The sequence below is a fragment of the Macaca mulatta genome, chromosome 8, assembly GCF_049350105.2.
Source record: "Macaca mulatta isolate MMU2019108-1 chromosome 8, T2T-MMU8v2.0, whole genome shotgun sequence".
In the NCBI taxonomy this organism is placed as follows: domain Eukaryota; kingdom Metazoa; phylum Chordata; class Mammalia; order Primates; family Cercopithecidae; genus Macaca; species Macaca mulatta.
In genome coordinates, this window is record NC_133413.1 from 11,174,638 (window position 1) to 11,201,064 (window position 26,427).

Below are 26,427 nucleotides of genomic sequence, written 5' to 3' on the forward strand. Positions count from 1 at the left end.
CAAGGGACAGTTGGGTTAAATATGAGGAAGAATTTCCTGACAGCAAAGGTTATTAAACACTGTAAAGGCAAACTAAAGGGGATTAGGGATGCTCTCTCTGGAGGTCTTTTAAAAAGTAGAATCACTTAGCAATATCCGGGGATAATTTAGGTACAGTTCTGCCCGCTCCTCTGGCCTTTTTCAGTGCTCTAATTCATCCCCTGGCCTGGACAAGACAGGCTTACCACGGTAAACTCGGTCACACTCTGTTCCATAACGAGCTCTCAGAAGGAGAATAAGCATTAAAAAAATGGCAAATGCTCTCTTGGAAGTCAAACTCATTTTTCTTTATTTAAACAGCATGTTGGGTTTTTGTGGTTCTTTTGCATCTTTTTCCTTTTTTAAAAATGCTTACATCCAGAAATAGCTAAACAAAACTCATCTACACTGATCTGTTATGGCAAAGCATTAGAAGGAAACCAGGTGGAAGATGAAGTAGGAAAGTTCTGAGTCACAGATGCACAGAATACCTCATTATGTACCTCTTTGCTAGGCACTGAGTATGAGTACCATGGGAACTGCTGCCTAGAGATGACCTCTGCTTCTCAGGAGGTCAAAAAAGATTCTCATCAGTTTGGTTACAAGGAGGCAAACTAAATGACCTCTAAGACACTAAAACTCTAGAGTGTTTATTTTTCAGAGCTCTATACTCAGTGTCAAATTTTAAAAAACATTCATCAAACTCTCATATTCTGAGAGATCCATGTTCTCTAAAAAGTGTGAATTTTGGTTATCCCTCTGAGTTGCAGAGAGACAGGAAGCTGAGGAAAAGCAGGATCCTTTCTCCTGTCCTAACAGTCACTGCGCTTGGCCACGTTTACTGCTCTGTAGTCCTTCACCACTGTACCATCAGCTGGGTGATGGCAGGAGTTATCTGTGTTCTATCCATGATGTGGCCTTATCACTCAGCACTGAGGGACTCAGAGACTAAATGAATAATGGACTGACTGCTGGCTGGCTGGCTGGATGGGGTTGGTGGGTGGGTAGGTGGGTGAGAGGATGAATGGATGGGGTAGGTGGAGGGGTAAGTGGGTGGGGGGAGGGGTAGGTGGATAGGTGGGTGGGTGGGTAGGTAGGTGAGTGGGTGGGTGAGTGGGTGTGTAGGTGGTGGACAGAAGGACTGACCTAAGGACACAGTCCCAAGGGTGTATGGAGGGGCTACTATAAAAGTAGCAACTTGCTATTCTCCTGGTGGTCCCATCACAGAGTGAACAAATGTGAAATCATCAGTCGCACAACAAATCTGGAAGCAGACGACTTGATTTGAGCCCTAGCATTGCTACTAACAAGGCTAGGCACTTCACTTCCCTGGGCCTCTACTTCCTCGCCTGAAATGTGTGTGGTGTGTGTGTCTGCCACTCTCTCTGAGTTGCACTGACTTAGATAACAGAGAAAACAGAGTTTGTAATTACACAACAGTCATTATTTTCATACACTCTTTATTAAAATTTTCCTTAAAACTTTTAAACAGTAGAGGAATGGTGCAGAGATGGTGACTGGAGCCAAATGCTGATTCTAGGGAAGAATTCAGTAAGTGGAGAAAGAAGAAAATATCAAAGCTAGCCAATGAGAGGACACTTCACTGGTTCCCACATGCTGAAAGGAGGCTCACACCCTGCAGTAAATGGCTAACGAGTACAGCAAGGCCAACTGGAATTGACTTAGCAAAGCGTATGGCCACTGTCCTTAAGAAAGGCAAGTCTGTGAGATCCAGACCTCGAGGCCTGACTTCCACGTTTGGGTCTGCAAGCCCACTTTTCCACCAGCTGTTAATATCTGCCTAGAACCTCACCTATGACTGTGGCAAACCATCAGCAGACACGCAGTGGTGCCAAATGTCTGAACAACCAAGGAGGGTTCCTATAGGATTGTGAAGAGACTATCCTTTCCCATTCCAATTTTAAAACAGATGTATAATTACTAAAGCAGTTTCATATACATGGTGACTAGTAGGGAGAGAGGGAGTGCTGCCTAAAATACTCCACTGCCTCCCCATCCTCCTGGTTTCTGTATCTTCTGGGTGTTCTTTTGTTTGGCAAAGTGATTTGGGAGATTAGGTGGGTTTTGTTTAGACGGGACAGCATGAGCAAAGTCGGTGAATAAGTGCTACTTGATTGCACAACAAAAGATACACAAGGAGCCTCAGCCACAACTCAATCCACTTGCCCCAACAGTGTGCATTTCTCAATTAAGTTATTTTGTTAGCAAGACTACTGGTTAGGAGAAGGAGAAAGTGCTTATTGCACCGAGATTATTCACTGTATAGAAAGCATTATAATCGGATCAACAGAACATTCTTTCTAAGGACCCTAGAACTCCTATTTGGTAACGTTGCAGATGCAATGGAAATGTGCCTATATTATCGGTGTACTATAGCAGTCCCTGCAAATAACAGCGTAAAACTCCACAAGTCTTTAATTCAATGATTGATGCCTGGGAACTAAGAATCTGCCCAAGATGTCAAGTTGACCAAAAGTCTACATGGAAAAGAAGAAACTTTTTCCTCTAGATGTTAATTAAGGAGACAAAATTCTGAAGCATTCTAAGAAATTAGTCCCATTAGCCCTCTCTGCCTCATCGGAAAGCATGGGTTGTAAGCATGTATTATCACTAAAATCACTTTTGAAAATGAAAAACAAAAGCATTCCAATTTTTCAAACATATTCCATAGTTCACTTCCAAAGTTGCCATAAGGAAAATGAAAAAAAAAAAAAAAAAAAAAAAAGATTGAGAAGGTATTTTCAATCAGCATAACAAAGGATTAGTTAATATGCGACAAATTAGTAAGAATAAAACTCAAAAGAATACTGTGCAAAGGATACAGAGAATGCACAGAAAAGGAAATCTAAATTGCCAATATAAAAAGATGCTCAATCTCACTAAGTAATCAGCTATACCAATAAAAATAACAGCAAAATATTTCTTGCCCATGAGATTGACAAAAATTTTAAAGTCTAGTACTACCAACTGTTGGTGAAGATACAGTGAGACAAGAACTTTGATGCCCTAGTACAGGAATATAAACGGGTACTGTAAACCAAAAATAAAATTCTAAGCCCCCCTCAACCATCTGAATGGACCTCTCCTCTTGGCCAAGGGCATTCCAAAGTCAACCTGAAAAACCAGTTCAGGCTATGATGTGAAGGGGAGATGGACATGCCTCATTATATCCTGCTCCCTTCTGGAATTCAGGAAAAGCAGACCAGCATTAATATCAACACAGACCTTAAATCTGATAAGAAACAGTTATAATCTATTATTTCTGAAACCTGCTACCAGGAGGCTTCATCTGCATGATAAAGCCTTGGTCCCCACAACCCCTTATCATAATCCAGACATTCCTTCTTATTGAGGATAATTTTTTCAATCAGCTGCTAATCAAAATTTTTAAATCTACGTATGCCCTAGGAGCCCCTGCTTCAAGTTGTCCTGCCCTTCCAGATCAAACCAGTGTGCAACTTACAGGTATTGATTGATGTGTTATATGTCTCCCTAGAAGGTATAAAACCAAACTGCACCCCAACCACCCTGGGCACATGTCAGGACCTCCTAAAGCTGTCACAGATGCATCCTTAACCTTGGCAAAATAAAACTTTCTAAATTGATTGAGACTTGTCTCAAACGCTTTTGGGTTCACAGTACAAATGGTTGGGAGAATGGTGTGGCATTACTGAGTAAAGTTGAAATAGTCAGAAACTGGGCTCCATTTCTAAGTCCTCCCTTAGAGATCACCTAGATGTGTAGGAGGGTCATGACAGCATGGGTAGCACAAGGTAGATCTCTAAATGCCCATCCATAGAAGAATGGCTACACTAAAATGAGACACTCTACAGCCTTATACCTGCATTAGCAATAGAGATAACGCTCAGAAATATCTAATTTCAACTGCAAAAGGATAGCAACAGTATAAAATATTTCATCTAAGTTTTTAAACATGTAAAATATATTGTTTATGGCTACATGTATATGCGGTAATTCCACAAAAATGCACATGAAAGTGTTCTACACCAACTTCAGAAGTGAGAGAATAAGGCTTTAGTTATATCGTTAATGTCTTTTTTTAACACCTGAGGAAAATAAATATGGCATTTGTCACTTCTGGATAATGGGTATATGTGTATTCATTGTATTTTATTTAATAATTTGCTATATGTTTGAAGGTCTTCCATATTTAAACAATTTTAAAGCATTTTAAATATACACATATGTAACAGTCTATTGGAATGCACAGTTGAAAAGCATACAGAATTAGGTACATTATCTTTATCCATCACCCTCATGTGTCTGGAGTAACTAAACTAGGTAATTATCTCCCATGTTTGTGATACCTATCAGCTAAATTGCTTTCAGGCACATTATCTCATTTAATATTCTGAACAACCCTTTGATATCGGTATTATGACAGCCATTTCACTTATAGGAAAAGTCAACCTTTAGAGTTTTGGAGACTTTCCCAAGATTATCCAGTTAGTAAGGGATGCACAACTGGGATCTCACACTGTCAATGCTACAGCACAGATGACCAGTAAGAACCCTGACAATGTATTATTCCAAAGTTATATGCATCATCTTTAAGATCTGTGTTACTGACCTGCTACAGGTTTGAATTCACAAATGAAATAGAATACTTTATCACTGACATTTTTAAAGCCTTCAGTCAAATCTGCTTCTTCTGACTATTTTTAATATATTGACCTCTTCTAAAAATAAGTTGCAAAAGTCTGATGAAACCTCGCATGTTAATTAAAAAAAAAAAAAATGGACATCTTACCCAGGTAGGGTATTCTCTCATTTTAAAAATAAATTTTCTAAATTAATAAAGTAGAAACTATAATGTCATCTCTTATACTCTTTTATTCAATGTGCTAGTGGTAAACACATACTAATCTCTGGGTAACTAGTGATTAAAGAAGGCTCAGTTCCTAATTTGAGAATGTAACTATCATTAAACAAGTTATCAAACACAAGTAGCACCAACAACATAAGCTAAAGTTAAGGAATACACAGCTCAGACACTGTCCAGGTTCCTGCACCAAGTACAAACCTATCAATAAAAATAACAGTATCAACTATGGGTAGCCTGAATTCCACCCTCACCTAGCAACAATAAGGTACCCTCCTACTCCCCCACGTCACAAAATGAGAGTGCCCCCCTTTCCCCTGCTAGCACAGTGTCGGAGAAGGTTTGTTAACACAGAAGGCTTAAATAAAATCCAGTCTCATAGCACAGTACCTAACATGCCTGGATATAATCAAAATCATTTATCACACCAAGAACCAGGAAAATCTCAATTTAAATAAGAAAAGTTAGTCAAGAGATGCCAACACTGAGATGGCACAGATGTTGGAATTATCTGACAAGGATTTGAAAGTAGCCATTATAAACATGTTTCAACAAACAATCAAAAATGGGCAGGAAAAAAATTTTAAAAACACAAAGTCTCAGTAAAGACATAGCAGATAAAATATAATAACTGAAATTAAAACTCACTAGGTGAGCTAAACAGCAGAACGAAGATGATAGAGGAAAGAAGAGGTGAATCTGAAGGTAGGAACAACAGAAATTACCCAATCTGAACAGTAAAGAGAAAATAGACTTAAAAAATAATCAGTATCAAGCCCTGGTAGAACTATAACAAAGTTTTAACATTCACATCCTCCAAGTCTTGGAAGGAAAGGCGAAAGAGGGCACACCTGGAGAAGTACTCAAAGAAATAATGCCTGAAAACTTCCCCAATTTAGCAAAAGACGTAAACCTACATATTTAAGAAGGTGAATGATCCCCAAACAGGATACACCCAAAGAAATCCACAAAAAGGCACAACATAACACACTCCTTGAAAACTAAGGACGAAGCAAGATTTTGAGAGTAGTGAGAGAAAAAGGACATCTTAGCTGAAGGTCAAAACAATTCAAATGACAGATTTCTCATCAGAAACCACAAAGGCAAAAGAAGAGGGTACAACGGAAGTTGTGCTGAATAAATGAAACTGTCAACCCAGAATTCCACTTTTGGGGATATACCCAAAAGAATTGGAAACAGGAGCTCAAAGAGATACCTGTGCACTCATGTTCATAGCACCATTATTCACAATAGCCAAAAGGTGGAAGCAACCCAAGTTTCCACCGGCAGATGAATGGAGAAAGAAAATGAGGTCTGTCCATACAATGGAGTATTATTCAGCCTTATAAAAGAAGGAAATTCTGACACATGCTAAAACATGTATGGATCCTGAGGACATTATGCTACGTGAAAGAAGCCAGTCACAAAAGGACAAACACTGCATGATTCCACTTATACGAGGTACCTGAAGTAGTCAAATTCATAGAGAGAGAAAACAGAATTGTGGTTGCCATGACTCTGTTGGGGGGTTTGGGGAAGGGAAGAATAGAAAGTTATTGTTTATGGGTACAGAATGTTGGTTTTGCAAGATGAAAAGACTTCTGTGGCTTGATGACAGCAATGGTAGCATAACAATGTGAATGTACCTGATACCACTGAAAAATGGTTAAGACAGTAAAATATACGTTACACAAATTTTATCAATTTCTAAAAATTAAAAAAAAATTAAAATAATATCTACAATTTATTAAGTATTTACTACATACCAGACATTATGCTAAGTATTTCCTTATTTCTCCTCCCAAAATCTTGTGAGGGAAATACCATGATCCCTGTTCTACAGATGAAGAAATTGGGTTTCCATAACTTGGCCAAAGTCCCACAACCAAAAAATTGAGTCAAAATTCAAACTCAGGTTGGGGAGATGCTGAGAAACATTATCTCTAACCCATGATGGTAAAGGGCTATTTGTTTCAAAGGCAGCTTTCCCATGAATACAGCTAAGGTGAAACACTCCTGGGTCTTTGAGAACACTTTGATCTTTTCAGATAAGGTACAATGACTTAGAAGGGTTAATGGGAAAATAGATACAAATTATGTTGATAGACAAGGATAAAAGAATGGCATCACTCCAGAGGGACTAATTCTTCAATATTTTGCACAAAACCTCCAGATCCATTCATAAGGGGTATTCTAATTGTATAGGACTAAGAGTCTTAACTGTAAGAGGAGAAAATGTTCATCTCCTCTGATAATGTGAAATACAGAACACACACAGGTAACTTTTTTCACTTTCGGCTTGCTTTCAGAGAAATAAAATAATCTGAGAAATAAAATAATAGCCAAACTTTTAAGTTGAGCCTTGCAGAGGTGGTGCAATTATTCATAACCTGATGAGTTTCAGAATAAACTCCTAACTCCAGTACTCTCAGAACCTTTTCTTTCACTTGATCTAAATTTCTACTTACTCATCCTTCCCTGTTTCACCATGTTCTCTAGAACACTTCTGATCGCATCCCCTAGCCCCCTAGACTCCATGGTCAGATACTGGAACACCGCCCTCGCAGGCCACAGACCTTTGACCTTCTCCCAATACCTGCTATTCCAATGACAAGCGTTATGCACCCCAGAACCTCCACAAGCACAATGGGGACTTGGTACCTTCCTGCAGCAGATCAAGGCACAGGGCTTGGGCAGCAAAGCAGAGGCTAAATTCCAGCTCCTCACTGCCTTGGACACAGAACTGCACACAATGATCCTGGCTCTGCCTCTCCCTCTCCTGGGCATCAAAATCTCCTGGAGAAAGACCCAGAAAGACTCTGTGCAACAGGAACTGGCCTCAGCAACCCATTTACATCCCCTCATGCAGCCCCCCCAATAACACGCTATGCCCTCTCAACACCTGCAGTTGCTGATATTGCAGTCTAACTCAGGACCCCACATTCATCCTCGCTGCCTCACAGGCCCCTGGTGCTGCATCTACAACAGGACTGAAGCTGCTTGCTGCGCAGCGCCCTCAGCTCTGCGCAACTGCCCTCACCACCTTCTCTGTCTCAATCTCCTCTGCCTCTGTCCCGCCCTCAAAAGAAACACTTTCAACTCACTGGGCATTCCACTGGCAGGCTGCATGCTCAGGCCGCACCACCAAGTCCTAAGGTACAGTATGGGATCCTTTGGGAAAATGAGGACACAGGGAATGCAAGACAATGGACAGCTGGCCAGAGAGAAAGCAGGTGTCCAGGGCCACCCCATACCAGGCAAGTCCTTGTTTTATATCTTCTCCAATGGCCACCTCAAGAGAGCCTAACATGGTCACAAATAATGTGGCCCTCTGCTGCACCCCTCTAAACCCATAACCAGCAACAGAGAAACAAGAAAGAAAGCAGAGTGATTTTTGTTTTCCCATCCATGAAGGAAAAAACTCTCTTAGTCAAATAAGACTCAAGAAGATAATCCTCTAGTTCACCACTCGGTTTACTTCTTCCATGAATACTTATTAAGTGGCCACTGCATACCAGTCCCTGTGCCCAGCATGGCTGCTTGGATTACACAGAATAACAGGCGAAGGTATTTGGTAACCTGAAAAGGTATCCACATTCATCAATTATTCCTATCCTCTCCTCTACCCAACTACATTAGGAATTCCTGTGGGCAGCTATTCTACCTTTTGCCTGGCACAGAGCAAGTCCTCTGGGAGTATCTGCTGAATGACCTCGGCAGTGTATACCCGCGGCCGAGACACTTCTCATCTCCATTCCATGGGCCAGCAGCTCTGCCTCACGCTTGGGCGACCAAAGCAGCCTACAAGCACATCTCCTCGGATCACGTGACTTTTATCTCCTCTTCAAAGATGAACCTATGCCTCCTTTTTGTATCAGAGAACAACTGCATGGAATAAAGTTAGGCCACTGAGTTAAATGCACTCTCTCTCTCACACACACATACACACACACGCAAACCACTAGAATATAGAAAGTGAACTGATAGGTCCATTTAAAATACACCACCCCCTAGCAAACTTTCTTTCAAAGGGCCATGCTGGCCTCAGGATGTGGGATGGGCCTTATCTTCCTCCTTTGTCTCATAACAGAAAACAAAGGAAAGAAAAAAATCCCACATAAACAGGCCACTGTTGTTTACGTTGCAGCCACATCTTGGAAGGTTCAATTACACCTGCTTTGACATATGTAAGATCCAGCATATGAGCAGGGGCTCAATCTTAGTTTCTTCCTCCCTGATTTGAATTGCTTATTTTACATATCTGTCAGAAGACTTGAACAACTCAAGTTTTTTGGCCAATAAAATGTAACCACCAAAATAGTCATAAAACAAGATTCTTACAGCTACGTGTAATACAATTAATCTCCTGATTTTTTATAATCACACTCTACAATATGTGTATTGTGCAAGAAAAGTGAACATACTTTGTTGAAATAAATCTCATTATAGTACTGCCTTTTTCTATCTAGGCGTTTAAACTTTATTTTAAATCTATTCCCTCTTCTATCCCCATTACCCAAAATAACTTTATCAATAAAATATTAGCATATTTAAGTGAGCGCTCAATAAACATTTGTTGAATAAATGAATAAATGAGTCAGTAATTATAAAATACTGGACTAACGCTCCCTGAGAAGTTCGCATTAATTTGTAGAATAATGTGCTTGCATGTTCAGGTACATACATCAAAATGGAATTTAATAATAGGCATCAAGTAGCAGTTAAATATTAATGCATTTCTGCCTTAATAATTTTACTTTGCAATATTATACAATTCAAACAACAACAAATATGAGCTGAGATAGAGTTCATTTACAATCAAACCACTAGTATTTATATATTTTAAAATAAGATTTGAAATATTAATACTAATATGGAAATAGTTAATAACCTAAATGTCAATGTGTTTGCAGTACAAAAGGTCTAAAAGCAAAGAAGCATGCATTATGTTACAACTAAATGTCTTTTTAAAAAAATGTAATCAACGCAACTTCTTAATCACACTTTTTTAAAACAAAAAAAGCTTGCACAAAGACATGTCTATTATACCCGGTTTACAAGGAACATCTTTATAGGAGATTTTCTTTCATTTTAAGCTATATAATGAGTAGGCCAGAGAGAAGCTACTGGTAAGAAACTTCAGTGACTATAATAACTAATATTTATCAAATTTTAAGTTTAATACACTCTGTAAAATATAGTTTTACCAGTATCAAAAAATGTAATATTTCTTAAGATATATTCTGACATATTTGTCTTTTAATTCACCTACTTTTGATCATACTGTTAGAAAATAATTGGACATGAAATAGTTTGGATATAAGTTTGTTCTGAGTTCGCTGCAAAGAAGTTAAGAAATCAGCTAGCAAAATTATTTTAACTTCAAGAAAAAAAGGCCTTAAAAAATTAAATAAGTTATATATTTAGCAAACCTAAAAGGCAAGAAGTTATGTTAAATGTTTAAGAAGTAAATGGAAGTAAATATAAATCGGCAATAAGACGGTCAGTACTAAAATGAAGCTCTCATTTAAACTTATTTGCTGAACTTTCTTTTTGTTTCATATATTGTTGTTTTTAGTATAGGCATGAATGATCCTGTAATCAATTCAAAAAGGAAGACTGCAGTCAGGCAAACATTTCCTTCCCAGTGCCTATCAGCATGTCTTTCATGTCTTGGCGTCCATTTTAGGAGTATCAGCGAGATAGTGTATAAAGGAGCTTATTAAACAAAGGTTGTCATTTTGGCAACACACATAAACGTTAAGTGATTTCATTTTACTGAAAATCAAAATGTTGATTAATTAAAAAGTTGAAGAATATACTTAAGCTTAACTGTTCAAACTCCTCTGATTTCATATATTTTTCAATCATATTTATATATTAAATGCCATTTTCAGGATTGCTGATGTGTCACTATAATTTTACAAAAAACATCTGAAACAATTGATCATTTAAGGCGCGCAATAATGGAAAGCTATAGACAGGTTTTTATTGTCGAAGGATTAACAAATCAATGATTACATACTCAAAACAAAAGCACAGATCCAGGGGCAGTCTTTCATACTGCCCAAAATGATGAGTACTTATGTGAATAGATACAATTTTCCTGTATTCTTTCAGCATATAAAATAAAAAGAAAATACATGAATATAGGAAGTCATAACCTAATCCTACAACTCAAACTCTCTTTAAAAACAGAATACTTACAATGAGGGTGGTCCACAGTAACACATGCCTTACAGTTAACCTCTCCTACAATAATGCTGATTTTTAAGAACAGAACTATCACAATCCAATCACAATCAGGCCTAATAGGAAGGATTTATTGTTCAGAAATTAGATATAAAGTATATATCTAAGTAAAACACCAGGTAGTATTAAAAAGAAAATCGGTAAAGTTTCTAAATTTTCCTTCTACTTAAAACATTTTGAGAGAACCAGAATCGTTTAATTATAAAATCTAATCAACCAAAATTAAGGAATTTTTCTCCAAGTATTGCAAACACAGCTCACCACTTCTTCTCCAAAAGATTTAAATTTCTATTCTCTACCATTCCCAGCCATTTCTGCCAACATCATAAAAATCACCTTTCATCATTTCCTTCTCACAATGAGAATTCACTAATCGCATACATCTCTTAGACATAGACACCTCCCCACCCACCTCCCAAAAATGGTTCAGAGCAAAGACACACAAAAAAATAATGACCAAGCTCACATTTCTTGTTTGCCCTTCAAGCGAAGTCTGGTGTCTTCAGCTTGCCTTTCTGGTCTTCAGTGTTGTCACTAATTGCTGGGGGATGTAGTTTAGGACAGCATGAAGCAGCAGAAATAAAAGCTGTTGCTTTAAGAAAACGTTTTCTTAAACACATGGATAAAACAACTTTTACTCTGACTTCCTGGCTGGGCTGCATAAAATCTTAGAAAGGCTCCTTGAAAAGTTAATGTCTATAAATGTCTAAAAATAAAATAAAATAAAATCTAAAAACTTACGTTTTGAACACATTCCGAAGGATGTCTTTCTGATTTGATTTGAAAGCAGGTTTGTGTTGATGAACAAACTTTATTTTGTAGAAAATTAATATTCCCTCTATTAGAAATTTGCCTTGCCATCTTCTATATTAATCCTGTCTCTCATGGTATAATCATACATGCAAAAAATCAAATATGGTATTTCCCAAATGCATGGACACTGTGGAAGCTTCGTTTTGAAAAAGGCTTTTATTTCCCTTAATACTGGTGACTAAACGTCATTGTATGTACCAACACTTTCAAATAGCCCAAGAGACTTAAAAAGCCTTCTAAGTTTGAAAACCAAAAAGTTCTGAGTTTTTCTGTACCCCAGGACGGTTTTCTTTCCTGAAGCTCAAGCCGAGAAAGCAGACAAAAGAAGCTGATTTGACTGAGCTGTGCCAAGTCTTGCCTTTTTTTCTTTCCTCAGCTCTCCCTCTGCCTCTCTCTCTCCCTCTTTCTCTCTCTCACTCTTTTGCTCCCAGTATGGCAACCTTCCGAGCAGTCTTGGCGGAGGTCCAGGCTGTGCCAGTCTGTCTGAATTCTTGTCTCCAAAAGATGTCCTTTGCGGATCAATTAATACATTTGAAAACAGGAAACCGTGGTACGGTACCCAAATCCTGGCACCAACAGCATCGACTTCTGCCAAATCACCTTACAGATTTCATGGTATTCTACCTTTCATAATTATTACTAACATGTTCCCGGAGCAATAATGGAGTACTAGAAGCCATTCACTGCTCCGCAATAAGGAATCTGTTCCCTAGAAATGTCCATATGCGACATATGCACAACCTGCAATAAATCAAATTTCTCCTGTGAGAAGAGATGTATGTAACTTTAATAAGCACCACATACTGTATTTCTTTTTATAAGACTTGCTTTTCCTTGTCCTGCTGCAAAGACTCATGGGAGAATAGAAACGGAGGCAAGCAGATTAAAATTAAAACTGTATGCCCAGAAATGTCATGCTTTATCCTATGGAGAACGAATATAGTTTTGATTGATCTGTAACTTTATTTTTAAGGAGGCCCTAATACAAACTGTACCTATTCAAAATTTTACTACAGATGGAGGGAGGAGAAGAGTTCTTTTGACAAAACAAATAACAATAAAAAAGAAAAATAAAACATCTAGGGTAAATTTAATAAGAGTAAGTATCTTTTCATATTTTGACATCTCAAGTTCTAACATAGTCACTTGTTTACTTAATTCATATTAATACAATATAATAAGATTAAATAAGTACTGTTTGCTTTTATTTTTACCATAAACACCTTTTGAAGCAAAACAGCCAGTCTGTGCTTCACACACTTATCTGGTTTAAGAAATCACTTTTACCTATGAGGCTTGAACATAGAAAATAGCCACATTCTAGAATCATCATTGTTTCATAGAAAGAACCCAGAAGAGTGACTTCTAGTCCTTGATTCTGTCACTTTCAAATTTAGATAACTCAAGGTCTCAAATTGCTAATCTATCTAGTCTCCTCAGTTTGCTCATCTACCAAATATGAAAATCAGTGACTTCTTACACTTTGCTCCCAAACTACTATGTTTATGCACATAGTATACCTTCATCCTAACTGCATAGTAATTAGTTAAGTATGTGTGCTTTGCCAATCAAATGTGTCATCCTCACAATTAGGATCATGTGTCACTTATCTAAGAAAACAAAGTCTTGCATAGAGCCTTCCATATACAGGTGTTCAACAAACCTATTAAGTGAATAAGTTATGGGAACAGATCACATAAATATCACTCTGAATGACAGTGAAAACCACATATTACTAAACCATAAAGTTGATAGATCAAAAAAATGCTACAGAGATATCATAAGGGTTGAACTAAAGCACTGACAAAAGCATCCTGTGCTGTCCTTTCAAACAGGGATGATGATATGTGGGCAGGCTAACAGTGAATTTGTAATTCAAAACCAATAACCTGTTAGTAGCCAAAGACTAAAGAGACTCTTGAAAGCAGCATGGGAGAAGCGACTCATCATGTGCAAGGAATCCTCAGTAAGATTAACAGCTGATTTGTCATTGAAAACCATGGAGACCAGAAAGCAGTGGGATAACATAGTCAAAGAGCTGAAAGGAAAATAACTGTCAACTAAGAATTCTATGTCAGCAAAACTATTCTTTGAAAATGAAGGAGACATTAAGACATTCCAGATAAAAACAGAGTTCATTACTAGCAGACTTGCTCTACAAGAAATACAGGAACGTTTCCACCAAGCTGAAATGAAAAGACACTAGACAGTAAATCAAATCAATGAAGAAATATAGGAGTAAGTATAAAGGTAACTGCAGAAGTGAGTATTTTACAAATAGTATAAATGTATTTTAAAACATGCCATATAGTTTAAATTTTTTAATATTCTTAAACATTTCTAAAATATTTAAAATGGGATAAATGTACTCTTTTCTGTCTGATTTAAATGACAAAAGCATAAAACTGTTGTTATAAACCTATGTTGAAAAGCACACAATGTATAAAGAGATAATATGTGACAGTAAGAGTAAAGAAGGAATAGAACAGAGCTATATAGGAGCAAAGTTTTTGTATATTATTAAGTTGGCATTAATCTGAATTAGATTGTTATAAATTAAGATGTTAACTGTAATCCCCAGGGCAACCACTAAGCAAATAACTCAACAATATAGAGGAAAATAAATGGCAAGGAAATTAACATGTTACTTGAGAAAATATTTAACATAAAATAAGGCAGTAATAGAAGAACAAAAAAGACAAAGATACATAGAATACAGCCAAATAGCATAAATAAATCCTATCTCATCAGTAATTGCATTAAACTTAAATGAATTAAACACTCCAATTAAAAGACATAGATTGGTAGAATGGATTAAAATTTTAAAACATAATTCAACTATATGCTGTCTACAAAAGACACACTTTATACTCAAAGACACAAAAAGGTTGAAAGTAAAACTATGGAAAATATATATACCATGCAAATGGAAACCCAAAGAGAGCTGGAATGCTTATACTAACAGGCAAAACAGATTTTAAGAAAACTCTTGCTACTAGAGATAAAGAAGGACATTTTATAATGCTAACAGGGTTAATTCATCAAGAAGAAACAACCAATATAAACATACGTAAGAACAGAGCCCCAAAATACACAAAGCAAAATCTAAAATAATTGAAGAGAAAAATAGGTAATTCAACAATGATAGTTGGAGACTTCAATACCTTTCATTCCACAACTGCTAGAACAGCTAGACAAAAGATCAGCAAGGAAATAGAAAACTCGACTAACACTATAAATCAACTAGTACCAACAGACATCTACCGAGCAATATACCCAATAACAGCAAAATTTTTTTTTTTTTTTTTTTTTTTGAGAGGGAGTCTCACTCTGTCACCAGGCTGGAGTGCAGTGGCACGATCTCAGCTCACTACAACCTCCACCTCCTAGGTTCAAGCGATTCTCCTGCCTCAGCCTCCCAAGTAGCTGGGACTAAAGGCATCCGCCACCACGCCTAGCTAATTTTTGTATTTTTAGTAGAGATGGGGTTTCACTATGTTGGCCAGGATGGTCTCGATCTCTTGACCTCATGATCCGCCCACCTCGACCTCCCAGTGCTGGGATTACAGGCATGAGCCACCGTGCCCGGCCAGAATGTACATTCTTAACGACACATGGAACTTTCTCCAGCAGACGATATGTTTAAGGTTATAAAATGAACCTCAATAAATTTAAAATGATTGAGTCAAAGTGTGTTTTCCAGCCACAATGAAATAAAAGTAGAACTCAATACAGACAAAAAAAAAGAAAGGAAAAATCACAAATATATGGAAATTAAATAACACTCCTAAATAATGAAGAAATAATAAAGACTAGAGTGGAAATAAATGAAATAAAGAACAGGAAAACAAATACAGAATATCAGCAAAGACTACTACAGACCCTTTACCTCACCTCTATTAGAATGGCTATTATGAAAAAGATTAACAAAAACAAGTATTGGCAAGAATGTGGAGGAAAGGGAACCATCTACACCATCGAAAGGAATATGAATTAATACAGCCATTATGGAAAACAGTATGGAGGTTCCTCAAAAATTAAAAATAGAACTACAAGCCAGGCACGGTGGCTCACACCTGTAATCCCAACACTTTGGGAGGCTGAGGCAAGCAGACTGCCTGAGGACAGGAGTTTGAGACCAGCCTGGCCAACATGGCAAAACCCCATCTCTACTAAAAATACAAAAGTTAGCCGGGCATGGTGGCATGCACCTTTAATCCCAGCTACTTGGGAGGCTGAGGCAGGAGAATCATTTGAACCTGGAAGGCAGAGGTTGCAGTGAGCCGAGATCACACCATTGCACTCCAGCCTAGGTGACAAGAGCAAAACTCCACCTCAAAAAAAACTAGAACTACCATATAATCCAGCAATCTCACTTCTGAGTATATATCCAAAGAAAATGAAATCAGTATACTGAAGACAATGTGCACTCCCATGTTCACTGCAGCATTATTCATAATAGCCAAGATATGAAATCAGCCTAAGTGTCCATCAACAGATAAACGAAGACAATACATATGGCAAATGGAATACTATTTGGCCTTTAAAAATAAGACTCTGCAATATGTGACATCACAAAAAATAATACGTGAGGCAATGCACATAATTAGCTTGATTTAGCTATTCTACAATGTATACATATTTCAAAATATACTGTATACCATATATATAATTTTGTCAGGTTTTAAAAATGAATAATGAACATAAGTAAAAATTTAAAACACTACAGACCAATATCCCTTATGAATATAGATGAAAAAATTCTGAATAAAAAACTATCAGACTGAACACAGCAACATATAAAAAGGATTATAAGCCATGACCAAGTGTGATTTATCCCAGGAATACAAGACCGGTCCAACATATAAAACTCAATCGATGTAAAATACCATGTTAATAGAACCATGTACAGAACCCATATGATCATCTCCACACAGAAAAGCATTCGACAAAATTCGACAAAATTCGACAAAAATGCACACACAAATGTCCACAGAAGCGCTGTTCACAATAACCCAAAATGCAAACAGTCCCCATGTCCAGCAGCTAATGAATAGATACAAGGTTGTTGGGCCATACATTAGAATATTACTCAACACCACAAAGGAAGGAAGCACTGACACATGCTACAGCATGGATGGGCCTTTGAAAAAAGCATGCTAAATGAAAAAGCCAGACACAAAAGTCCGCATATTGTATGATTCCATATATATGAAAGGTTCAGAAGAAACAAATCCATCGACACAGAACATAGCTTATTGGTTGCCAGGACCTGGGCAGAGGGAAGAATGGGAAGTGACTGTCAGTGACTATGGGGTTTCTTTTTGGAGTGAACCAAACATTTTTATGGTTTAATGGTGATGTCTGCACAACAAAGTGAATGTATGAAAAACCACTAGATTGTACATAATAAAATGACAAGTTTTATGGTATGTGAATTTTATCAACTTTTTTAAAGTTGCAGTCCATCTCTCCAGTATTTACAGGTGTTACAACCCAATGTAAACTCACAGAAATCCTTTATAGCCTCTTACACAGACGCAATACTATACATTAGCTAAACACTTATCCACCTGAATCTGCTTCGGGAATCTGCCCAGCTAACTCTAGTGCTTTACTCTGTTTTGACTTCTTGGTTCCATCCCAGCCAACTCCAGCATTCCTGGTTCCATCCAAACACCACTCCCTTCTGCCAGCTCCCTTGGTTCTGGCTCTGAGAGCTTCTGCTCTCCTGGACTGCTAGGCCCTCCCAGAGGCACCCAGTCATTTTTGTCTTCCAACTCACACTGCCAGGCCCTAGGGAATTCAAAATTTTAACAGCTAGCCCCCTCTGCATGTTAAGTCTCTGCTTCCCAGGACTCACTTTGCTCTCTATGTGCACTATGAACCCCGGCAGGCACACACAGACCTTTTCAGTACTAACCAAGATCTGACTCATCTCCTTTCATGCTGCTGTGGTTTGGATGTGGTTTGCTTGTCCCCACCAAGTCTCAAGTTGAAATTTGATACCCAGTGTGATGGTGTTGGGAGGTGGGGCCTCCTGGGAGGTATTTGGGTCATAGGGGCATATCCCACACGAACTGATTTGTGCCATTCTCAAGGGATCAAGTGAGTTCTCACTCTCATGAAATGAGACTGTTTCTAAAGAAATAGATTTGTTCCCTGAGAGTGGGTTGTTACAAAGCCAGGACGCCCCTTGGGTTTGGTCCTTCTTCACAGGTGCTCGCTTCTCCTTTGACCTTCTCCACCAAGTTTTGATGCAGCACAAAGGTCCTCACCGGAGGTCAGCAGACGCTAGTGCCATATTTCTTATATAGCCTACAGAACTGGGAACGAAGACGACCTCTTTTCTGTATAAATTATACAGCCTCAAGTGTTCCTTTATAGCAACACAAAATGGACTAAGACAAATACCTACCTATCTTCTACCTGCTGTGGTTTCCCCTCCTAGCCATGTCCTTGGACAGGATGCTGCTTTCTATACCCACATCAGACACTGTCCATGGGAATGTGCAATGGCAAATTCACAAATACGGGGCATTTTCCCCTCCAGTTTGTACTGTTTACCTGATTTACTGGTGGCCTCAAAACCTTTTGATTCAAGCTCAAAGAGGAGGTCAAAATGAACACAAAAGGGAAACATAAAAGGAGGTGATTCTTAGAAGTTTTGTTTTTAAAAAAAATAAATTTTACTGTGTATATTTGAGTTTTACAACGTGATGTTATGGGATACATATAGACAGTAAAATGGTTACTACAGTGAAGCAGACTAACAAATCCATCATCTCAGAGTTACTGTGTATGTGTGTGGCAAAAGCAGCTACAATTTACTTATTTAACAAAAATCCCTATTACAATTTTAATAACTTTAGTCCTCATGTTGTACACTAGATCTGTCGTTTGTCCAACATATCTGCTTTTTTAATCCTTTGATCTACATCTCCCCAATTCCTCTCCCTACCTGCAACCCATGGAAACTGCTGCTTTATTCTTTGTGTATTAATATTTGAGATCTTTTTAAAAATATTTCATGTAAGTGAGATTATGTAATATTTCTCTGTGGCTTATGTCACTTAGTGTAACATCCTTTAGGTCCGTCCGTGCTGTGGCAAATGGCAAGATCTTCTTTCTTAAGGCTAATACGCCATTGTATACATATACCACATGGTCCTTATTCTTCCCTTGATAGACTTTTTTTTTGAGATGAAGTCTCACTCTGTTGCCCAGGCTGGAGCACAGTGGTGTGATCTCAGCTCACTGCAACCTCATCCTCCCAGGTTCAAGCAATTCTCCTGCCTCAGCCTCTAGAGTAGCTGGGACTGCAGGCTTGCAGCCACCACATTCAGCTAATTTTTATATGTTTAGTAGAGATGAGGTTTCACCATGTTGGCTGGGCTGGTCTCAAACTCCTGACCTCAAGTGATCTGCCCACTTCAGCCTCCAGAAGTGCTGGGATTACAGGTGTGAGCCACCATGCCTGGCCAACTCCTCCCTTGGTAGACATTTGTTTCCACATCTCGGCTATTGTCAATAATGCTGCAGCACACAATGGAGGGCAGACATCTTTATGAGGTAATGATTTCATCTCCTTTAGGTATATTCCCAGAAGAGGAATTACTGGGTCATATGGAAGTCCTATTTTTAACTTCTTTAGGAACCTTCATCCTGTTTTCCATAATGGCTATACCAAAATACATCCCCACCACCAGTGAACTAGGGTTCCCATAGTTGGTGGTTACAAACGGTAGCTCAGGGAAGTCTTTCTACAGACTTAACAGAAGTCTCTTGCGAGTGGCAGAAGAAACAGGAAGTCAAAATGAACAGACTTCCTCTACACCTGGGGTTTTTCAAACTTCCTTCCAGGGAGCCCTAAAGTCCCCCAGATGCTTCAGGGCTTTGACAGTGGACAAAGAAATGATAAGCAGGTGAGGTTCTAGATCACCCCTGCATTAACTGAAGTATTTGCCATTAAAAGTAATGGCAAAAACTGCAATTACTTTTGCACCTACCTAATTCCTCCCTTTCTGTGATTTATATGTATGAGGTTTACCAGAGCTTTTGTCAGAAAGTCTCCAGCATTTGCAGAACCCATGAAAATTAAAATAAATCAAACATGTCTCTCTTAGAAAAAGTTTAAAATCCTTTGCTTTAAGCCAATCTCAGAAAACACTCCCTAACAAAATAACCTAACAAGAAACCTCGAGGGTATGGCACTCTCAGAATATTTACAACGTAAGCTAATATTGTCATCTGAGACTGAAGACTGGGACAGGCAGCCACTCCGCCAACCATATCGAGAACAGACCTACCTCGCCCACAGGACAGAAAATGGAAGACAACTGAGTTACGGACCATTTCCCTACTTTCTTTCCCTCTGGAAGTTTAGATCCTTAGAGCTACAATCTGAAACCCCAAAGAGCACAGATCTGGTCTCCTTTCCCTGCTATTCCTTAAGTGTTAGACACATCCATTCACTCCAACAACTCTCTCCAGCACTGTCTGAACAACCACTACTTGCGGGGCATGAGCCAAGGGATGTGGAGCCCCCGCCATCATGCAGCTCAGGACAGACAGACGTACAAACAAATAATTATAAATACAGGCCATGCATGAGCTGTGGCAGAAGCACAGACACGCTCTCCCAGGGACACGGGAAGGAAACAACCTGTTCATGAGTCATCCACCAACCGACCAAATGCATATCATTTCACTTAAAGAAAGAAGTTTTAAAAACATACTCATTTCATAGGTATTTATTGTATTTATAGTATGCTGAAATTAGTAAGGCTCTGGGAAACACAGAGGCACATCAGAAAGGTTCCAACCCTCAAGACGCTTAAAGTCTAGTAGGAAGATAAGACACTTTGCAAACACAACCATGCTTTACACGTGACAAGTCTTATCACTGAAACAGCTCCCAAAATCATGTCCTCCATGTTGCCTCCCTGGTGCCATAGAAGATAAACTTCCTTTCCACAAAGCTCCAGTGTTTATTCTGAGGGCCCTCCTTCCTAAGGCCAATCCAAATTATATCCATTCTCTCTCTCTCTCTCCTCTCACTGGCCCAACTCTCTTCACCTCACCTCTCCTCTCTTTTCCCTCCCCCTCCTTCCTTCTCCACCAGTATATAGTCATGACTCGCATTCATTGATTCATTAAGTCAGTATTTACTGAGTACCTGTTATGTGTGAAATATGAGATTAGAAGCCACAACAGACATAAAAGTGAAATAAATGAAAGGTGAAATCATGTATTAAGAATAACCACCACAGTAAGATGCACTTTTTAACTCATTCACTCCTCACCTAAGCTTTGGAGGAAAATAGGTATTACTCTATGGATGAGGAAACTGACATCCGAAATTGTGTGACTTGTCCAGACCATCAGATTCATATCTAGGGTACAAAAATGTAAAGCAACCATCCCAGGTTTCATTATTGAATGAATTCACAAAGCTGAAATTAACATAGGTGCCCTCATACATCCAACTTCCTACTTAAAAGTACTTCTTGAAAGGCTAATTGGCATCTCAAACTCAATTTGGCCAAACCAGAATTCTTGGTTTTTTCTCAAAAAGCTTCATTCCTCTTTCAACCTTCCATTAAATGGTAGCACCAACATCCAACTGCTCAACCTAAAAACCCAAGAGTCATCCTCAGTTCATGCCTCATCACCCGCTAGAAAGGCTATTAGGATAAAGATAGACAATACCAAGTGTGGCAAGTACGTACAGAAACGAATCCTCATACGCTGCCAGTGGGGATACAAAATGGTAAACAGTTTAGCAGTTTCTTAAAAAGTTACACTGATCACAGGAACCAGTCATTTCCATTCCAAAATCTGTCCATGAGAAATGAAAATGTGTTCACAAAAAGACCTGTACCTTCATAGAATAATTATTCATCATACCTCAAAACTGGAAACAATCCGAATGCCCAGCAGCATGGTCTATTGCCACTAAGGAATAAAATGAAACAATTACTAGTAAGTGCAACAACACGGAAGAACCACAAGAACACTATGCTAGGTAGAAAAGTCCAGATAGAAAAGACTACATGTTGGATGATTCCTTTCTATGAAATTTCTTTTTAAAAAGAGAACTATAGAGACAGAAAGCAGATCAATTGTTAGCTGGAGGCAGGAGCGCAGACTGACTGCAAAGAGGCAGGAGAGAACTTGTGGGGGTGATGGCAGTGTTCCAAAACTGGACAGCATTGATGGTTTCACAAGTGTACAAACTTGTTAAAAAGAAACTCCACTACTTTAGAAGAGGTGACTTTTGTGGTACATAAATGATACCTCAATATGGACACAGAACAGAAAATATTAACATAGAAAGCATCCAAGGTACTGTATCACATTTTCATTTCTCATGGACAGATTTTGGAATGGAAAGGTACTGTATCGGGCCTTCTGTAGGATATTGAGATAAGGTACTGTATCGGGCCTTCAATGGGATATTGAGATAACTAAAATACTGCCCCACCTAAAAAAGCTTCCGCTCATCTTCTTCCAGTTGCAGAAACAGGACAGATCCATGGAAATTATTAGACATCATGTGCCAAGAAATGACTGCCAGACACATACAACAGCACAAGGAAGTGTGGAGGAAGAAGGGGGTCCTGGAGCCAGGCACTGGGGGGGCCTTACAGATGATGTTCCTCTCAAACAGAGCCATGAGAATGAGTGGAAATCAGAAACGAGGAACAGGGTGGATATTCTCAAGAAAAAGCCCAAAGGCAGGAATGCTCAGGGCGTGGCAGTGATCAGGGGGCTGTCTGGCTAAAACAGAGGCCCACAGAGGGCAGAAAGAGCCCCAGGCCAGCTAAGAGCCGCCAGAGGCCCGAAGCATCCACTCCTCACAGATTTTCCTCAAACTTCAGGCCTTTGAGCACTGTGTTCATGATTTTTGCCATATTTAAAACTACAGTACAATTAATTTATGATTTACTTGATATGTTTTAAACTCACTTTTTACCTAGATTTTTAAAGGAAATTTTATATTAAATATAAAGGAGAACCAGCATCATTTGCAAAAATAAATTTTTAAATAAAAGAATGTTACTGAATTCACAAAGCCTATAGCTATCTCTAAACTTGAGACCTACTTCTATTAAAAAAGATAGCGAGTATTGAAGATTAAAAACATTCTAAAATTCTAAAACAGCAAATTCTAAAAGGATAGGGCAATACATGTAATAACTAATTTTATTTAGCACTTACTATAGCCACACACTGTTCTAAACACTTCTTTGTGTCATTTAATCTTCACAGTAATAATACCTATCTCATCAGGCTATCATCAACCCCATGTTTCAGCCTAGGAAAAATTAAGGCACAGAGACCTTAACTAGCTTGACCAAGGTCATGCAACTTGTTCAAGGTCATAGAGTAACAAATTTCAGGGTTGGGACTAAACCCAGGTAGTCTGTCTCCAGTTTGTATACCTACCCACTACAATTGAGCCAATCCTCATGTGAAATAATATTTAGGAAGGTTTACATGATTAAGATCTATTTGATGAACTAAAAGAAGAGACCAGAAGACTATTGCAATGATCCAGGCATCAGATCCCATGAGCCAGTGGAGCCGGGCAGGGGTCACTGCTGTTAGGTACAGGCAGCAGAGGGCTGCAGAGCAGGAGCAGGGCCCCTACCCAGGGCTCTGGCCAGAAGGCAAACCTTAAAGAACGAGGCTAAGGCCCAGGTCAGAAATGCAAAACCTACTGTGAAAGAGAAGAGCTAGAACACCACCATCCTTAGGAGGCCAGAAGTCAGAACTTGGAAGCGTGGACAAGTCACAGGGAGAAGTCGGAGGGTACTCCATAACCAGCATCCAGAGCAGCAGGGTCGCTGAAATGCCAGGCCCTGCCTCGACTCCCGATGGCATCCAACAGCCTCTTACGATGTAACACTGCCCAAGTCCTTGCACGTTTCACTTCCAAACGTAATACTGATACGAAGACTTCAATTTTGTTTGTAAATGGATTTCAGGTCTTTCAAGAGCACAAAATTTAGCTGTACCTTGGCCTAAATCCCCTCTTTGAAATTCAAAGTAATCACTTAGGACTGGGATCTAATTCTCAGAGAAAGTATTTTAAAATTAAAATTAAGCAATACATTTAAATGCTATTTCCAAGCTCTGACAGGTCTGAAACATTGTGAATACAGACACCATTAATTCACAGACATCAAAATTGTGTTATTACCTTAAATCTTCAAAAATCATTGTTTGGAGAAAAAACAGGATAGCAGATGAAACTGTCAGAATAAGAAAAAAAGAAAACCTCTTTGAAGAAAATTTCCTTTGCATAGTTTAAAAGACTCAAAAACTCAAAAACAACTGATCTGGAACTGCCCAATTTGATACTTAACTCAGGTTTTGTTAAATAAGCAGAAAAATTAGACATTGTAGGTTTCTGATTCACCCTGGAAAAAAAATGTGATTTCTTATTTCCCCAGAGAAAAGCTTTAAGTGCATCAATAGATTTCTCTGGATATCAAATATTTCTCCATCATTGTGAGTAAATTATATTTGGATCAAAATCGGATGGATTAAATTTCTCTTAAGATACCCAAGAGATCTCTAAAATACAGGGAAATGTCACATATCTAAAAACAGTATTTTATCCTAATACCTCCATGGAAATGTCTCTCAATTAGAATATTAGCCAGAAAACAAATCTAAAGTGAGTTTTAGATTTGACTAATTCAAAGTAACTTGTTAAAACTACATTGTCATTTGCTGATGTTAAGATCGAATTCATCTTTTGGGCCCTTTAAAAATCTCTGGAAATATGGCTTTATATTTTTGTTTTTAACACAGAAAAAGAAACGTATCTGAATGAGTGATAAGTTGGATAGGAGTCACAATTTAAATGTTATGTATGCAACAAAGAATGTAAGTATGGTTACGTGCTTCCAAATTCTTGATAAATGCACCCCCAGTCAGTGCCATCAGCTTGGAGGCTTAATTATTCTCATCTGTGTTATTTTTGGCTTCCTGACTAGACTACAAACTCCTTAAGAGCTGAGATTATTAACTTTTCTAATCATCCATTAGCACCGTGCTGAGCACATCTAGTCGTTCGGTAAATATTGATTGAATTCCTACTCTGTTCACGGCACTTTGGTCGGTGCTCCAGGGATAAGGTGATGGAGTGAACACAGTCCCCTTCACAGGAGGAGCAGGTGGAATAAAACGCAGCCGTGTGATGGGCAAAGGGGGTCACAGCATGCCAGAATGGAGATCACAGAGAGGGATCCCTCAAGCCCCGTCACCACCTCCTCTTGCCCATTTGGTTCGACATGCGGTTCAAGCTCCAAGGTGACACAATTTAATCCCAGGTCAGTGTTTATAAAGTCCCATCTTTGCTTGAGAAAACAACTTGGTAAGATTTGGCAGTAAAAGACGAGACCCTTAGCGCACGGATGTTAGTGAGAACCCACGCCAAATAGAAGTGCTCCATCTGTTTTGTGGGAGAAAAGATGACATACATTTTCCTAGGAGGGCGAAAGGAGGGCTGGGAAGCAAGGTGGGCAGCTTCGCCCTCAAGCAGGAAGAAGCTGTGAATGAGGCCATCTTGGCAGCAGGAGTAACCAGGGTTAGAGGCCCCCCAGCCACCCTTCTGTGGTGTGTGTGGTGTGGCCCCCCCCCATCACTCTTTCCAGTCTTCAGGAAAATCTAGGACATTCTCACCTGTGCTATGGGTCAGGTTTTGCTGGGTTTGCTTTGTTTTGTTTGGCTTTTTGGTTTTTTTAGCAGCAGGGTTTCGCACCATCATCCAGGCTGGAATGCAGTGGCACCATCACAGCTCACTCAGTCTTGACCTCCTGTGCTCAAGCAATCTTCCTGCCTCAGCCTCCTAAGTAGCTGGGACTACAGGTGCACACCACCACACCCAGGAAAATTTTTTTATATATTTTTGTACAGTTGGGGGTCTCACTTTGTTGTCCAGTCTAGTCTCAAACTCTGGGCTTCAAGCAATCCTCTTGCCTTGGCCCTCACAGTGCTGAGATGCAGGCATCAGCCACCAAAGCCATGGGTGAGGTTTTGATAGAAAATTAGACAGAAGTCAGCAGAGAGGGTAGAGTTCAGTGGTAGAACATTTGACTGCAGATCAAGAGGTCCCCAGTTCAAATCTGGGTACCCCCTCAATTTCCTTTATGTTGGCCAGGTGCAGTGGCTCATGCTTATAATCCCAGCTCCCAGCACTTTGGGAGGCCGAGGCGGGCAGATCACCTGAGGTCAGGAGTTCGAGACCAGCCTGGCCAGTATGCTAAAACCCTATCTCTACTAAAAATACAAAGATTTGTCAGGAGTTGTGGTGGGTGCCTGTAAGTCCACCTACTCGGGAGACCAAGACAGGAGAACTGCTTGAACCCGGGAGGCGGAGATTACAGTGAGCCGAGATCATGCCCACTGCACTCCAGCCTGGGCAACAGAGTAAGACTCCATCTCAAAATAAATAAATAAATAAA

General features: G+C 39.1%; 1 protein-coding gene across 15 annotated transcripts in view; it reads right to left on the reverse strand.

Moving 5' to 3' along the window:
- MSRA (methionine sulfoxide reductase A) overlaps positions 1-26,427 on the reverse strand; it is a 412,022-nt gene that overhangs the window by 367,589 nt on the left and 18,006 nt on the right. For 4 of the 15 annotated variants that reach the window (XM_077943007.1, XM_077943012.1, XM_028852352.2 and 1 more), the window contains exon 1: positions 11,601-11,667. The exons of 8 other annotated variants lie outside the window; for them this stretch is intronic. Coding sequence is in view for 2 of the 7 variants with exons in the window: in XM_077943013.1 (XP_077799139.1) it covers positions 11,876-11,888 (13 nt within the window). In the remaining 5 variants the exon portion in view is untranslated. Of the gene's footprint in view, positions 1-11,600; positions 11,668-11,875; positions 12,283-26,427 lie in introns of those variants that run through there. 3 more of the 15 variants (XM_077943013.1, XM_001089777.5, XM_077943009.1) reach the window with 1 other exon arrangement.